The 17,539-nt window shown below is 54.9% G+C and overlaps 2 protein-coding genes across 2 annotated transcripts in view; both read left to right on the top strand.

Annotated features, from left to right (window-relative positions):
• HNRNPM (heterogeneous nuclear ribonucleoprotein M) overlaps window positions 1–17,539 on the top strand; it is a 154,164-nt gene that overhangs the window by 57,227 nt on the left and 79,398 nt on the right. The gene's annotated exons all lie outside the window — the stretch shown is intronic.
• Window positions 3,805–17,530, top strand: RAB11B (RAB11B, member RAS oncogene family). The gene is made up of 5 exons (XM_035283495.3): window positions 3,805–3,898; window positions 13,227–13,422; window positions 15,189–15,382; window positions 15,586–15,666; window positions 16,546–17,530. Exons 1-5 carry the CDS (start codon window positions 3,859–3,861, stop codon window positions 16,689–16,691), a joined length of 657 nt encoding a protein of 218 aa, XP_035139386.1. The 5' UTR covers window positions 3,805–3,858; the 3' UTR covers window positions 16,692–17,530.

Below are 17,539 nucleotides of genomic sequence, written 5' to 3' on the forward strand. Positions count from 1 at the left end.
GGGAGGCCGAGATGGGAGGATTACTTGAACCCAGGAGTTTGAGACCAGCCTGGGCAACATAGTAAGACCACATCTCTACAAAAAAAGAGAAAAATTAGCTGGGAATGGTGGCACACACTTGTGGTCCTGGCTTCTTGGCAGGCAGAGGCAGGAGGATCTGCCCTCCGACTACTGTGTTTTTTCTTTATTTTTAGAGACAGGGTCTCTGTTACCCGGTGCATTCATGACTCACTGCAGCTTCGACCTCCTGTGCTCAAATGATCCTCCTGCCTCTGCCTCCCAAGAAGCCAGGACCACAAGTGTGTGCCACCATTCCCAGCTAATTTTTCTCATAAAGGGGGTAAGAAGTGATCAGAATCAGGACCAGGCTTGTTGGCTCATGCCTGTAAAGCCAGCCCTTTGGGAAGCCGAGGTAGGGGGATCACTTGGGCCAGGAGTTGCAGACCAGCCTGGCCAACACTGCGAAACCCTGTCTCTAATGAAAATACAAAAATTAGCTGGGCGTGGTTGCGCACGCCTGTAATTCCGGCTATTTGGGAGGCTGAGGCATGAGAAGATAGCTTGAACCCAGGGGGCGAAGGTTGCAGTGAGCTGAGATTGTGCTACTGAGCTCTATCCTGGGCAACAGAGCAAGTCCCTGCTTCAAAAACAAACAAATAAACAAAAATCAAGAGAAATTTCAGAGGGATGAGAGACGAAATAAGGCAATTGAGGGAGGTAAAGGGAGAGAGGCAAAGGGTGGGAGGCAGAGAGGAGAATATGAGGAGAGAGAAATCCATGACCTCTGACTTCGATGGGAGGGAAGGAAGGAGAGATGGAGACACAAGACAGGGAGAAGGAGTCAAAAGTGTTTATGGGATTGTTACACAAAGCTTATAGGAGGCCATTATTTTGGACTGACCTCCTGCACCAAGCCCAACAAACTAAACCGAAATGGAGTCACTTATGCTAAAGTTCTACATGAGCAAACCAAAACTAAGTTGTTTATCTGACCTTCTAAGAAATCAGGAGAGAGAGAGATAAGATAGCCAAATCTCCAGCCAGTCAGTTTTAGCCAGCATAATAAGGAAGTCCTCTCTGCTTTAAGCTTTACAAGAAAAGTAACTTTGGGTTGAGTGCAATAGTGGCTCATGCCTGTAATCCCAGCACTTTGGGAGGTCAAGGCAGGAGGATAACTTGAGCTCAGGAGTTCAAATCTAGCCTGGGCAACATGGCAAGACCCTGTCTCTGCAGAAAAATTAGCTGGGCATGGTGGCACACACCTGTGATCTTAGCTCCTCAAAAGGCTGAGATGGGCGGACTGCTTGAGCCCAGGAAGCTGAGGCTTGCACCACTGCACACCAGCCTGGGTGACAGAGCAAGACTCAGACTCAAAAAAAAAAAAAAAAGGAAACTTTAAAATGAGCAATCCACGTTTTTTTTGTTTGTTTGTTTTTTGTTTTTTTGGAGTTGGAGTTTCGCTCTTCTTATCCAGACTGGAGTGCAATGGTGTGATCTCAGCTCACTACAACCTCTGCCTCCTGGGTTCAAGCGATTCTCCTGCCTCAACCTCCTGAGTAGCTAGGATTACAGGCACCCACCACTGCACCTGGCTAATTTTTTTGTATTTTTAGTAGAGATAGGGTTTCACCATGCTGGTCAGGCTGGTCTTAAACTCCTGATCTCAGGTGATCCACCCACCTGGGTCTCCCAAAGTGCTGGGATTACAGACGTGAGCCACTTCGCCCGCCTCTACATTTTATTTTCTGTTTCTGCCTGTAAAACCAACCTGCCTGCTCAGCTCCTGGGAAAAGAAGTTTTCATTTTGTGAAATGCAATGTTGCCTGATTGTAGAATTGCAAATAAAATCAAGTAAACCCTTTAAACTAAACGTGTTGTGATTTTGTTTTTTGACAGACGCCCGATGAACACCCTGGGAATGAGATCCAAGAGGCAGTAATAGTGACTGCTCCAATGGCCAGCACATTGGCTGTGTGCTTATTACCCACTGTATAAACGTATTTATTCAGTACTGGGGAAGTTACAGCAGTGATCAGGACAGATACAGTCCCTGACCTCATGAGGCTGATATGCTGTTAACCGAGGACAAAAAACAAGCAGATCAATGGATCAAGAAAGCCATGGGGTTTTTTTTGTTTTTTTTTTTTTTAGACAGGGTCTTGCTCTGTTGCCCAAGTTGGAGTGCAGTGGGGTGATCATGGTTCACTGCAGCCTCGACCTCCCAGGCTCAAACAATCCTCCCGCCTTGGCCTCTCACGTATCTGGGATCATGGCATGCAGCACCACTGGCTAATTTATTTTTATTTTTATTTATTTATTTTGTCTGTTAGACCTTCCTTGATTTTTTTTTTTTTTTTTTTTTTTTTTTAAGGGACTGGGTTTTGACACGTTGCCCAGGCTGGTCTTAGCTCCTGGCCTTAAGTGATTTTCCCACCTCGGCCTTCCCAAAGTGCATGTTTACAAGCATGAGCTACCCTAGCTGGCCAAAAAAAAGCAATGTATACTTTATGTTAATAATATTGCATTGTGGGCTGGGCACAGTGGCTCACACTTGTAATCTCAGCACTTTGGGAGGCCGAGATGGGTGGATCACCTGAGATCAGGAGTTCGAGACCAGCCTGACAAACATGGAAAAACCCCGTCTCTACTAAAATTAGCTGGTGGCGCATGCCTGTAATCCCAGCTACTCAGGAGGCTGAGGCAGGAGAATCACTTGAACTCGGGAGGCAGATTTGCAGTGAGCCGAGATCTCGCCATTGCACTCCAGCGTGGGCAACAAGAGCAAAACTGTCTCAAAAATAATGATATTGCATCATTTTTTATTGAAAATTTGTCAAGAAAGTAGATTTTGGATACTCTCACTACACACACAATTATGGAAGGCAATGGATAGGTTAATTGCTTAACTGTCATAATTATTTCACTGTGTACATGTATATCAAAACAGCAGGCTGTACACACTAAATATATAAAATAAACACATACTCTATTGTCAGGTAGCGATAGTGATAGGATTTATCACTACCTGACGATACAGTATGTGTTTATTTTATATATTACTTATATTTATGTTTTACCTATGGGTAAAATATGGGACAAAGAGGAGCAGGAGGTCCTGTTGGAGAGCACCTGATGCCCAATAAGGATTTGCAAGTATTTATTAAAGAACAGCAAAAACTGGACGGTTGATTCACTCTGTATTTAAGGAAATGATCTGGTTATTCTCAAAGATTTCATGAGACGGGTTTCTTCAGTTTACAGAGGAGGAAACTGAGGCACAGAGGGATAACCTAATGCGTCTCTATATAGAGATGGAAACTGCAACCGAGAGAGGGGACCCAGCGCTGAGATCTCCGGAAATGGTCATTTTTGGGCTTCGAGGGGCGAAGCCAAGGGTCAGCGCGTTGACCTATGACGTCATCGGGACGTTAAACATCGTAGCATCACCTGGACGTAGCCCCATTTCCCCTTCCAGCACAGATCCTCTGATAGTCGGATATGTGACCAATCAAGCCGCTCATTGGTGAGTTGCTCCGTCAATCCATTTCATTCCTGCATTCTTCCGCCCCGCCCACTTAAGCTCACCTTTGATAGGCTGACGCGGCCGTCACTTCAGAAAGGTCCGCATTCCTTCCGCCTTTCTCCAGGACACCGAGGGAGAGGAGGGTGGATATCAAGCGGCGCCCAACCCCCGGAGCACTATTTCCGTCTCTGATTGGCTCAGCTGGGTGCCAGTCGCTATTCCACCCGCTGCTGATAGGCCATCCAAGCGCCGCTCTGCGCGGCGCCGGCTCCGCCCCCGTCGGGTGTTTGTGGTGGGGCTGCGGTGTCGCCGATCCCGCCGGAAGCGCCAGGACAATGGGGACTCGGGACGACGAGTACGACTACCTATTCAAAGGTGAGGCCGGTGGGGCAGAGACAGGCGAGGGCGTGGCGGTGAGGCGACGGGCAGACAGGCCAAGGCCGCGCTCCAGGCCGCTGGACCCAGCCGGAGCCCGGCGCTTGGGGCCCGGCGGATCTGGCAGCTGGGAAAGCCGGGGCCAACCGGGTTCCATCAGCTTCGGGCTCGTGTGAGCGGCCATGCGGAGCCGGCGGCACGGAGAGACCTGGGGGACCCAGGATGTGCCAGGGCGGGGCCGGGGCCTAGAGGGGGTGGGGCCCGGAGCGGTGGGAGAGGCCGTTAGGGGCGGGGCCTCTGGAGGGGGTGGGACCTTCCGGGATTTGGCGGGCCGGGCTGGGTTAAAAGCGTGGTTCGATGGGGGCGGGGTTTTTAGAGGCGGGGATAAGACGTAATGGGCGTGACCAATAGTGGGTTTGGCCTGGTAAAATGGGGGCGGGACTCTCACGAAGCTAGTCCTGATTGGGGCAGCGTGTTTGGGGCGGGGCCCGGGAGAGGCGGGGCAGACAATGGGGGTGGGTCGAGATCAGGGCCTGGGAGTGAGGTATATGGTGGCAGGAGCCTTGGATTGGGGTGCAGAGCCAAGATTGAGTGGAGAGGTACCCGTGTATGCAGCAAGAATTCCATCTCTTCACTCAGAACTGTCAACAGCGCTAAGCCAGTACCTGCACTTTTCTGAGCACTTTACGTGAATGAACTCATTTAAATCCTCACTGCAGCCCTTTGAGGTTGATATTAACCAGCCTCTCTTTTTATACATTTGGAAACTGAGGCCCAGAGTGACAAAGACACAGTTTGTAAGTGTTGGAGCCCGATTGAGCCCCGGCCACCTGTGGGCCTTACCACTTTGTCTTAGGGTGCTTGTGGCCAGCATCTGGGACTTGCGGTTGTCAGACCACCTGCTTCTAATATGTGCGCACTGACAGCCAGGGCCCCAGCCAGCCTGCTGGAGGGTCTTCCACGCCCCAGGGACTGAGGGGGCTCTAGGAGCATCAGATAAGGCCTAGGTAGATCGGGCAGCCATTGCCAGTTTGGAGACAGGTGGGGGTGAGTTTCCTCCGGCTGGAGGAAGCTGGAGTCCTTCTCAGCTGAGCCTTCTGTGCCCAGCTAGACTTTGGCCTGGTCCTCTGCCCTCATTGCTGGGCTCACTGGCTGACAGTGGCAGCCCTTGAGGGCTAACCCCTGGACCCAAGGTGCCTTGGTCCTGCAGCCTGCTCTGTGAGGGTCTGCATACCACGCCAGCTGTTGGTATCTTTACTTCGCTGGGCCATCCCTCTGAGCATGATCTGTGGCCTGTACCAGGCGTGTCTGGGCCTTGTGTCTAGTCTCATCCAGCATCTTGGGGTTGTGGGAAATGAGGGGAAGGTCTCCCTACCTGGGATGTCCATGTGGCAGAGGACTTCTGTGCAGAGGGAGAGGAAGTGTCTACACAACAGCCTAGAGTCATCCCGCAGCGCTGCGGGCTTGGCAGCTGCACACAGGCTGATACTGTTACCAGTGGGTGATGTTCTGTGGTCAGCAGGCGCCAGCCCCAAGGTCTTGCCCTCATGGACGGAGGAAGGGTTTTGGAGACTGGGGATCTGCAGGGCCATCTGGTGACAGGGGGACTAGACTTTGGGTCTGGCTGAGCAGGTGCTGTCTCCACTCAGCCCACCCTGAAGTAGCTGCTCCCAGGTCCTAGCTGGGCACCCACCCAGACGTGGCACTGCTAGGGAAGGGGGTGTTGCTCCCCACTTGCCCCATCCAGTTTTCTTCAGTCATCGCTGCCTGTTATTTTCGCCCCTTTGCTGTTTTCAATGACACAGCTCCGAGTGTTTGCCCAAGTCATGATTTTGCCCTTTGGGTTATTTCCTTGAAGTGTGTTCCCAGCAGAACAGTTAGTGGGTCAGGAGCAATGGAGAGGCTGTGTTGTTCCCGGGACTCATCTGCAGAGACCGCTTCCTGGAAACACTGATCCAGCTTCTGCAGCAGCTGGCATTCATCCGGCGGGCAGTAGGGGGCAGGGGTGTGTCTGCCCCACTGCCCTCCCCGCTGGCCTCCTTTTACTGAGTCGAGCAGGTGCTCTGCTGACCTCAAGCCAGTTGGTAGCAAAAATCTAACCCACAAGGTCAGCGTTTCCCAGACTGCTCATCTGCTGTCTCACCTTCACAGCTGTGCCTCATCAGAGGGCCTTCTCTGTTCTCTTTCAACAATTTGTGTTCTTTCTTTTTCTTTCTTTTTTGAGATGGAGTCTCACTCTGTTGCCCCAGGTTGAAATGCAGTGGCAAGGTCTCTGCTCATTGCAACCTCCACCTCCCCAGTTCAAGTGATTATCTCCTGTCTCAGCCTCCTGAGTAACTGGGATTAAGCGCCATGACACCTGGCTAATTTTTGTATTTTTAGTAGAGATGGTGTTTCACCATGTTCGTCAGGCTGGTCTTGAACTCCTGACCTTGTGATCCACCTGCCTTGGCCTTCCAAAGTGCTGCGATTACAGGCATGAGTCACCGCGCCTTGCCCCTGCCTTGTTTATTTTGGTGGCCACATCACGCACTGGCTCCTTGACCTCAGCAGCCGAGGCCAGCAGATCCCCTGGGTGATGCCCCATGTGCCGTTTGTTTTTCCTCTGTGAACATTCTCCCCCATTCCCCCAGGAATGACACTGTTAATTTGTACTAATTATAAAACCTCACATTTATCCTCCTAACATTTTCTCCTTTAGCCACGGGCCATTTTCACAGCCTGCCACTGATTGCCTCGGGCACCCTAGATTTCTCCTCTGATGGACTCGGGGCTGTAGGTTCCACCGTGGGTACAGCTGTGTCCCCAAGGGTCATGGAGGCCCTCCCAGAGCCCTTCCCCTATCCCAGAGCCCCTGACCAATCAGGACTCACTTGGCCCTGGAGGACATGGATCGTGGGGAAAATGGGCTGCAGCTGCCCCAGGTCCTGTGCCTTGGGTTTTGTCCACCCCTCCCCTGCCCAAGGAGAAGGTGACCACTGTCTCCATGGAAGAGACCTGGCCGGTGCTTCCCTTTCTCTGCTGAGGTTCCCGAGGCAGTTCCCAGCCCTCGAGCCTCAACAAACTTCCGCAGTGGGCTGCTGTTCTGGTTGCTGTTTTGGGGACCCAAAATACCATCTTCTCTGCTTAGAATGGGGGCCTCTCCTGTGCCCTGGCTTTGGACACTTGCCCAGAGAAGAGCTGAGACAAGAGTGCCCCCCTGTATCTGCTCCCTGAGGCCTAGATGCTTAGGACCAGCTTTCCAGAGGAAGGCTGAGGCATTGCTTGGCTCCACCAGGCTCTGCCCGGAATGGGGCACCATTCCCCTGAAGAACCCCTCAGTCAGCCTGAGCATTGGGGTCTGGGCCCCAGGGCAGCCACATTGTCATGGGGCAGGCCAAGATACTCAGGACTTCTCAGAAGTGCCAGCTCTTTGTTTTTGCCAACTGGGCTTGCCTGCTCTGTCAGCCAAGTGGCATGTCTGGGGTAGGGGGGCTGCTTCCCAGCCAGTGAAGCCACCAACTTCTGTGGCAATGCTGGGAGCTGTGTCCTCAAGGGCTCTTTATTTCTCCAAGACAACAGATTGCTTGTGTCCTAGACAATGACATTTTCATTCCCAGCCTGCATACTGGACCTGCCCTGCTGGCCACCTCTCTGCATTGGACACCCAGTGCCAGGGACTGGCTGGGCAGTTCAGCCTCTCTTCCATTTACCTGTTTTGTCGCCCAGGCTGGAGCGCAGTGGCTTAGTCTCAGCTCACTGCAACCTCCACCTCCCAAGTTCAAGTGGTTCTCCTGCCTCAGCCTCCCAAGTAGCCAGGACGACAGGCTCCCGCTGCCACCATGCCTGGCTAATTTTTGTATTTTTAGTAGAGATGGGGTTTCACCATGTTGGCCAGGCTGGTCTCAAACTCCTGAGCTCAAGTGATCCGCCCACCTCGGCCTCCCAAAGTGCTGGGATTACAAGCGTGAACCACCATACCTGGCCTGCTGTTTACCTGTTCAGTGGCTGTTTGTCCCTTGCTCTGACCTGGTCACTCTGGGTTGAGTGTCCCCAGCTGTTCAGGGAGAATGACAATGTTTACATCTGTCTCTAGGGCAGCCCTGAGAATGTCAGCTGAGGCCTGCAAAGCACTGGCGACCCAGCCTCGCCAAGGTGCTCGAGAGTGTTGGCCAGGCTGGGGCAAAACTGATGGAGCTGGGTGCTATGGCTCACGCCTGGAATCCCAGAACTTTGGGAGGCTGAGGCAGGTGGATCACTTGAGGTCAGGAGTTCAAGACCAGCCTGGCCAACATGACGAAACCCCATTTCTACTAAAAATACAAAAATTAGCCAGGCATGGTGGTGAACACCTGTAATCCCAGCTACTTGGGAGACTGAGGCAGGAGGGTCTCTTGAACTCAGGAGGCGGAGGTTGCAGTGAGCCGAGATGGTGTCAGTGTACTCCAGCCTGAGTGAAGGAGATTCAGTCTCAAAAAAAAGAAAACTGATGGGCTGAGGAGCTCCCAAGGTCATATAACTGGGGCAAGGCTGGGAAGGGAGTAAGGGTGTTGTGGGGATACCCAGGCTGGGCCTGAGTTTCCTGTCTTGGTTCCTGAGGACATGAGAACTGAGCAGACTTCCCCGGCTTTGGCCAGGCTCCTGTAGCTGCCATGGAAAGAGATTAAGGTTGGTGGTATGACTGGGGGTCCCCATGGTGAGTCCAGTCTGCCCCCTGTGGCCTGAGAGCCCATTTTTCGTTCCTGCTGACTTGGTTGGGAAGCCCAGGGCCACATGCCCACGATCATTCCACCTCTTTCCATCTCTCTCTCTTTTTTTATTTTGAGATGGAGTCTTGCTGTGTTGCCCAGCTTGGAGTGCAGTGGCACAATCCTGGCTCACTGCAAGTTCCGCCTCCCAAGTTCAAATGATTCTCCTGCCTCAGCCTCCTGAGTAGCTGAGACTAGAGATGCCTGCCACCACGCCTGGCTAATTTTTGTATTTTTTCATAGAGATGGGGTTTTACCATGTTAGTCAGGCTGGTCTCAAACTCTTGACCTCAAATGATCTGCTTGCCTCAGCCTCCTCAAGTGCTGGGATTACAGGCGTGAGCCACTGTGCCTGGCCATCTTTCTGTCTTTCTCTGAAATCCAGTTGGTAGCCCTGTGCTGGGCACCCATGGTGACGTGAGAGAATGCTGGTCCTATTGTCACAGGTCTTGCGGGCCAGGCCAAGTAGTGGTCTTTGGGGAGAGGAGAGCCCTGAACCGAGGGATCTTGAAGGATGAGTAGGAGTTTGCCAGCTGCCCCATGCCATCGGAGCTGGGGTGCCCAGGGCCTCAATCCCTGCTCCATAAGACAGACCCAAGACCCCCCCAAGCCACGTGCTGGGGTTGGAGTAGGACAGTGAGCACAGCAGTTAGTTGGGAAGGAAAGAACCCAGGCTGCGGATGCAGAAGACCTGGGTTCAAATACTGCCTGGATCACTTCCCAGGCGGGTTGCTCCAGACAAGTCACTTGGGGCACACCGTTGGGAGGTGGGAGTGGGTCCACAAATATGTGTAGATTCAGGGTCCTGCTCTGCCCCATACCCCATTCCCCATCCAAGCCTCAGTTTCCTCATCTGTAAAAATGAGCTACATGAGCCTTCTGCGAAGTAATGCACACCAAGACCTTTCTTTTTTTTTTTGAGATGGAGTCTTGCTCTGTTGCCCAGGCTGGAGTGGACTGGCACAATCTTGGCTCACTACAACCTCCACCTCCCAGGTTCAAGCATTTCTCCTGCCTTAGCCTCCCGAGTAGCTGGACTACAGATGCCCGCCCTCATACCCGGCTAATTTTTATATTTTTAGTAGAGATGGGTTTTCACCATATTGGCCAGGCTGGTCTCGAACTCCTGACCTTGTGATCCACCCACCTCATCCTCCCAAAGTGCTGGGATTACAGGCGTGAGCCACTGCATCCAGCCTGCACCAAGAGCTTTCTTAGCTTTCTCATCAAATGTTCTTTTTGTTCTTGTTATTCTTGGTTTCCAAGCAGCCAACCATAGGGTACCAGGTAGCATTGCAGGGGCTGCCTGATCCTACCCTCCTCACCTGTGGCCCAAGAGTGGTGACCTGGCATCCTCCAGGTATGGGGCAGGGGGTGTGCCTGGGAGGCTCTGCCAGTCTCTTTGGCATTTTGTTTGTTCACTTGACAGACATTTTCTTGTGTGCCAGGCACTGCCAGGGCCTGGTTCCTGCCCTTGGGGCAGACTGGAAAAAAATAAATGCCACCTGACAGGTGTGAGAGTGGCAAGAGTGACAGAGGAAGAGCTGGGTCGGGGAACAGGGTAATTTGGAGAGTAGGGTTTTAGTAGCATAGCAGGGAAGGCCTTCTTGACCAAGTGGCATTTAAGGGACTACATGAAGGAGATGAGGGAGGGAGCCAGGTGGGTGCCTGGAGAAGACTGTTTCTGGCAGAAGGAACAGCCCGTGCAAAGGCCCTGGGGCAGGATTACACATGGCATGTTGGAGGAACAGCATGGAGGCCTGTGTGGTGGGAGAAGAGTGAGCCAGGGGTCGAGAGGGAGGAGAGAGGGAGGAGGGGAGGGACTTGTGGGCAGTGGGGAGGACTGGGGCTTTTCCTTTGCCAGATGTGGGAGCCATGGAGGGTTGTCTGCAGAGGAGGGAGGAAGGTCCCCTGGCTTGGTTCTCATTGGCGCCCTGGCTCAGTGCTCACAGCGCCCTCTGGTGGCTGTTACAGAGGACAGCCTTTTGATTGATGAGTGAACACAGGGACCCCACAGACAATACCTTCCAGAGTCTCAGATTCTGGAATGGAATAGCCCAGGGAGAGACAGTGGGGTGCACCGCTCATCCTCCCTTCTCTTGGATCTCGGATATGCTGAAGAATTGGCTCTGAGATGCGAGGGAAAGGAAGGAGTGGAGAATGACTCCAGGTTTTTGGCACGAGTGCCTGGTAGGACCAAGCCACAGTTAGACAAGATAGAGAGGGGAGATAAGGGGTGGGTGAGCAGGCTTAGGGAGCAATCGGGAGCTTGGTTCTACTCTACTGGGTATGAGGGGCCTGGGCCATTGAAGAGACATGAAGGAGGCAGTGGGCATGGCAGTCTGGCCTTCTAGGGAGACTGGTAATGTAGGAGTTGCCAGCCCAAGGCTGTTGTTTATAGACATGAGTCTGGATAGGGTCACCTGGCGAGTGGGTGTGGACAGAGATGCCTGTTGTGGGGCTCCCTGATGTTCGAAGGTGTAGTGGGAGTGGCTGCGAGGTGGGAAGTCAGGGGACACCTGAAGGCAGGGAAAGAGGGAGAGCCGCTAGGTGCCTTTGGTGGGGGCCGGGGAGTGCTGAGGCTGACACTGACTATGGGGGCGAAAGCGTGCTTGGTTTGACTGGGGGATAGGAGGTGGAATGAGTGAGTGTAGATGACACCTTCTAGGGGGTTGGGAGTCGAGAGGAGAGAATCAGGCAGTGCCCAGAGCAGGAAGTGGGGTCAAGAGAGAATGTTTTCTAGAAGGAGAATTCCAAGTGTGTAGATACAGCCCCACAGTGTGGCAAGGGGAAGGGCAGAGCAGGGCTGCCTGTTGGGTTCCAGACTCTGCTCCCTCAGTGCGGCCGGGGTCCCAGGTAGGGCTGGGGACCTCTGGGTCAGCCAGGGCTCAGCCCAGTTGCCAGCACCTCCGTGAGCTCAGGAGGGCCAGCCATGCCCATCTCTGCCCAGACGAGGAAGCGTCATCCTCACTGGATGCCCGCCAACTCCTTGGGACCAGGGATGACCAAGCCACTGGGCCAACCCACCTTCAGGTGCCAGGGCCCAAGCCCCACGCTTGGGGGTCTACAGGGCTTCTGGCTGGGGACTCTTCTGGTTGGCTGTATTCAGGTGCACACACACACCTATCTCCCCCTCATGGTGTGTTCTGCGTCTGGGGGGCAGCCCACCCAGGCCCCACCTCAGGGCCCGGGGTGGCTGGGCCCCTAGGGATAGTGCTCCATGCCTGGGACAGGAAACACTTGACAGGGTGGGTCACCCCCGGCCTGACCAGCTGGCACCTGCTCTGCCTAGGGAACATGCTCCTGGTGCCCCCTGGCCAGCATGAGACAGGCCTGCTGCTCACCTCGTGTTGACCGGGCTCAGGCTCCCTTTCCCTGGGAGCTGTTGCCCACCAACCCTTATCTCCCTCCCATCCACGCTGCGCTGACTCCCTTCTGGGCCGGGATTTGCATCTTGCCAAGCTGTTCTGCTGCACACCCGCCTTCTGGGACAATGCATACCTGTGTTGGAGCCCTGTGAGGAGCTGTGCACATTCATGGACTGCCCCTTGAACGAGGACTTGGCCTTGGCTGGAGCTCCCTGCAGCTTAGCAGGGGATCGACCCTAGGGCAGAGGTGATGGGAGGTGGCCGCAGGCTCTTTGTTCCAGGCTTCGACCTCCAGGCGCATTCCTGTTTCTCACTCGGCGATCTGTGCCAAAGCTGGATGCGGGTTTGCTGCACCAGGAGGGATGTGGAGGTTGGGGTGGGGGGAGTGCCTCGTGTCCTGTTACTTACCATCTGCAGCAGTGACCCTTCCCAAGCCCCGACCAGAAACCACAACAACCATGATGACTGCCCATTCATGTCCCTTCCTGCGCGGTGCCTGCTCTTTATTCTGTGGGTGGGGGAGACAGAATCTCTGTTGCCCAGGCTGGAGTGCAGTGGTGTAATCTCAGCTCACTGCAACCTCCACCTCCTGGGCTCAAGTGATTCTCCCACCTCAGCGTCCTGTATAGCTGGGGCTATTTTTCATAGAGATGGGGTTTCACCATGTTGGCCAGGCTGGTCTCAAACTCCTGACCTCAAGTGATCCGCCTGCCTTGGCCTCTCAAAGTGCTGGGATGACAGGCGGGATCCACTGTGCCTGGCCATGCCTGCTCTGACTCCCTCCTCCTGTGACTGCCTCCCTGTTCACACATTTGGAAAAAGCAGTGCAGGGGTGAGGTGACTTGCCCAAGGTCACCTGGCTCAAGAGCCTTCTCAAGCCTTGTCTGACTGCCCAGCCACCAGGCTGCAGGTGGAGGCTCAGGGTTGATGGATCTGAGCCTGGCCTGGCTGCCTGCCTGGGTCCCCATGATCCACCTGGGACAGCCCTGCTCTGAGGACGAGAGAGAGGCAGGTGTTGTGTTAACTGCAGTGGCTGTTTCTGGAAGGCAGGAGCCTCTCTTTGCTTCTGCACTACTTAGCATGGTGCCTGCAGGTTCCCAGCTCCAGGCACCTCCAACTCCTCCACACCATTAGCTGCTGCATTGGTGCAGCGCTCAGGGAACCCGTGGGAAGGTTCTGAGGGTGGTTGTGGGTGGAGCATGGGGACTCACAGAACCTCACCTCCCCGCCCAGTGGTGCTCATCGGGGACTCGGGCGTGGGCAAGAGCAACCTGCTGTCCCGCTTCACCCGCAACGAGTTCAACCTGGAGAGCAAGAGCACCATTGGCGTGGAGTTCGCCACCCGCAGCATCCAGGTGGACGGCAAGACCATCAAGGCACAGATCTGGGACACCGCCGGCCAGGAGCGCTACCGCGCCATCACCTCCGCGTGCGTGTCAGCGGCCTGGGCAGGGACGCTGAAATGCAGGGGCATGGGCAGGCAGCACATGGGCTTGGAAGAATGTGTAGGAGTTGGGTAGGAAAAGGGGGAAGCATGCCCCAAGAGCAAGGAGTGAGGCTGGAAGAACATCCCAGCCATGCACTGTAGGACCCTGAGGCAGACTAGCGCCCAGCCTTGGCCACACTGGGGTTATCTCTGCGTACTGAGTGCAGTGAGGATCTGGCTCCAGCCACTTCACCGGGCCACTGCCTCTGCCCAGCCAGCTCCCCAGCCTTCCTCCTCCCCCAGCTCCCCTCTTCTGGGACTCACACCTTGTCCCACACCCCTCCTGTCCTCCCACCAAGGCCCTGCTTCCCCACAAAGGCGTCCCAGACATCAGGACCCACTCAGCTGCCTTTTTCAGTACCCCTCCCAAGCCCCCATGCTCCCACCACCATGGTCTCTCTGTCGCCTCGAGGTCCTCGGCTCCCATCTTCTTCATTCCTCAGGTGCATCTGTCTATCTGTCATCTCTTTTTTCGAGACAGACAGAGTCTTGCTCTGTCGCCCAGGCTGGAGTGCAGTGCCACAATCGCAGATCACTGTACCCTCAATCTCCCAGGCTCAAGCGATCCTCCTGCCTCAGCCTCCTGAGTAGCTGGGGCTACAGGCATGCACCACCATGCCTGGCTTATATTATTTTAATATATTTGTTTGTTTATTTATTTATTTATTTTATTTTGAGATGGAGACTTGCTCTGTCACCCGGGCTGGAGTGCAGTGGCATGATCACAGCTCACTGCAACCTCCGCCTCCCTGGATCAAGCGATTCTCCTGCCTCAGCCTCCTAAGTAGCTGGGATTACATGCACCTGCCACCACACCTGGCTAATTTTTGTATTTTTAGTAGTGACCATATTGGCCAGGATGGTCTCGAACTTCTGACCTTGTGATCCCCCCGCTTCAGCCTTCCAAAGTGCTGGGATTACAGGCATGAGCCACCATGCGCAGCCTTATTTTTTTGAAAGACAGGGTCTTGCTGTTGCCCAGGTTGGAGTGCAGTGGTGCGATCATAGCTCACTTCAGCCTTGAATTCCTCCTGAGTTCAAGCGATTCTCCCACCTCAGCCTCCCAAAGTGCTGAGATTAGGTGTCTGTCTCCTCAGTGGGCTGAGTCTGGCCCTGCATGGTAGGCAGTGGCCTTTTCTTTGCACAGCTGCAGTTTCCTTCACCCCAGCTTTTTTTTTTTTTTTTTTTTTTTTGAAAGACTGGTCTTGCTCTGTCCCCCAGGCTGGAGTGCAATGGCGTGATCTTGGCTCACCGCAACCTCCGCCTCCTGGGTTCAGGCAATTCTCCTGCCTCAGCCTCCTGAGTAGCTGGGATTACAGGCACGCACCACCATGCCCAGCTAATCTTTTGATGTTTAGTAGAGACGGGGTTTCACCATGTTGACCAGGATGGTCTCGATCTCTTGACCTCGTGATCCACCCGCCTCGGCCTCCCAAAGTGCTGGGATTACAGGCTTGAGCCACAGCGCCCGGCCTCTTCCCTTTTTTTGATGACCTCATGGTATCTTCTACCCCCACTCCCCACATTCCCTCCTCAGGCCCCCACATTTCAGAGCTGGATCCAGGGAGCAGAGCTGGGGCCTCTAGACACACACCCTTCTCTTGAGGCCACAATGGTTAGCCCTGGGCGTGACATGTGCTGTTATCCCAGGAGGCTGCCACTGCCCACAGTCCCCCTTCAGAGCGGCTCATGGGCCCCTGACCCTGCAGGTACTACCGCGGTGCTGTGGGCGCCCTGCTGGTATATGACATCGCCAAGCACCTGACTTACGAGAACGTGGAGCGCTGGCTGAAGGAGCTTCGGGACCATGCAGATAGCAACATCGTCATTATGCTGGTGGGGAACAAGAGTGACTTGCGCCACCTGCGGGCTGTGCCCACCGACGAGGCCCGGGCCTTCGCAGGTGAGCAGATGGAGACACAGGCATCAGAGAGGTGTGTGGAAGGCAAGACACCCCCTCAGTGTGGGGGACCTGGCCACAGCTCTGGTGTCCCTTCCCTGAGGAGTGGCTTGTGTCCTGGGCCAGGTGGGTGAGCGGGGTCCCTGAGAGTGTGTGGGAGCATCACCCCGCCTCCCAGCTCACCTGGGCATTATTCTCTGTTCCAGAAAAGAACAACTTGTCCTTCATCGAAACCTCGGCCTTGGATTCCACCAACGTAGAGGAAGCCTTCAAGAATATCCTCACAGGTAGCCCCGGGACTGGATGGGTGTGGGTAGGGCGCCAGCCAGGCAGGGTGGAACAGGAGCACTCTGAACCTTCACTGTTTTGTTTGTTTGATTTTTGCTTTCTTTCTTTCTTTCTTTCTTTTTTTGTCATGAGGGGACGGAGTCTTGCTCTTTTGCCCAGGCTGGAATGTGGTAGCTCAATCTCAGCTCACTGCAACCTCCATCTCCCAGGTTCAAGTGATTCTCCTGCTTTAGCCTCCTGAGTAGCTGGGATTACAGGCACGTGCCACCGCACCCAGCTAATTTTTGTGTTTTCAGTAGAGACAGTTTCACCATGTTGGCCAGGCTGGTCTCAAACTCCTGGGCTCAAGTGATCTGCCTGCCTCGGCCTCCAAAAGTGCTGGGATTGCAGGTGTGAGCCACTGCACCTGGCCTATTTGTTTCATCTTTTTTCCACCACCGCCCCTAACCTTTGTTTGTTAAACCTGCCGACCCACATGGGCACTTCACAGGGTCAGACAAGCTTTAGCCCTTGCTGGCACTGGGGACACAGAGACAACCCACCCCGCCCAGTCCCAGTTCCTGGAGAGGGGCCCTACCTTGACTCTTGGCGCTTGGGGGAGGCGGGTGGCCTCAGGGACCTGTAGCCCTTTGGCTTCTGGGAGTTTACCTCTGAGGGAGAAGGGTGCTTCTGGCCTTAGGGAGCGAGAGGCCAGGGCTGGCTCTGACCAGATGTGGGTCCTGCCCTGGCTGGGTGCGCAGCCCTGACCTTGTTACCCCGATGTGATGGGGGTGCTGTGGGGGCCTGGAGAGGAGCTTTGGAGTCCTGCAGGGAGGGGCCCCCTCAGCAGGCAGGGCACACGCTGGCTCACCCGACGTCCCCCTGTGCCCCCTTGGCAGAGATCTACCGCATCGTGTCACAGAAACAGATCGCAGACCGTGCTGCCCATGACGAGTCCCCTGGGAACAACGTGGTGGACATCAGCGTGCCGCCCACGACAGATGGACAGAAGCCCAACAAGCTGCAGTGCTGCCAGAACCTGTGACCCCTGCGCCTCCGTCCGCCCCTGCCATGGTGTCCTCCGGCCCCTCCCTGCTGTCTCTCTGTGGCCGGCTCGCTCCAGCCCTCCCAGTGAGCTCTGCATGGCCGGGGCCCAGGACGGACAGGAGCCAGTGCTACCCCCGTCCTGCCTGGGAAAAAGCTAGAAGCCCCTTTTTGCTGCACCCACCCAACTCGGGTCCCCTCGGGCGTCTTGGCCGGGTGGGGAGGGTGGCAGGATGGACAGGGCTGGCCAGAGGTGAGAAGGACGGGCTCATGGTGCCGGCTTCTCTCCTTTTCCTCGGCAGACTCCAGGGAGTGATTGCCTCCCTCTCTCTGTGGCTGGGTGACCCAGCCCATCATCCCCACCCAGAACCCTGCTCCAGGCCAAAGCCTGAAGAACCAGGCAGTGGGGTCCAGGGCAGGTGGAACTCCCCAGGCTCTCGGCACCCACCCGCTCCTCCGCGCATAGCAGCTCGCACAGGCCTCCCACCTCTGCCTGTTGATTGATGCAGGGAGAAGCCCGTCACCCTCTCCCCCACCCATCTCCTGCACGCAGCGTGCCCTCTCGGCCCTCCCGCTCCCCCTCCTCTGTCTCGTTTCCCTTCTGGTCTGGAACCTGTTTGCAAGTGAAGCAATATCTCCATGTTTTGTATATACAACCGCTCTTGTAGCCTTTGGTTTTTGTTATTGTAGAGAAACACAGATTCTTTATACACTTTGTAAGATTTATGCCAAACCCCAGCTCTCGACCTCTTCTTCTCCCTGTGGCCCCTGCACTGTTGCCCCCCATCCCTGTCCCCTCACCCATTACTAAAATGTATAATCTGACTTCCTGTACAGAAACTTGCCGCT

The sequence above is a fragment of the Callithrix jacchus genome, chromosome 22 (genome assembly GCF_049354715.1).
Source record: "Callithrix jacchus isolate 240 chromosome 22, calJac240_pri, whole genome shotgun sequence".
NCBI lineage: Eukaryota > Metazoa > Chordata > Mammalia > Primates > Cebidae > Callithrix > Callithrix jacchus.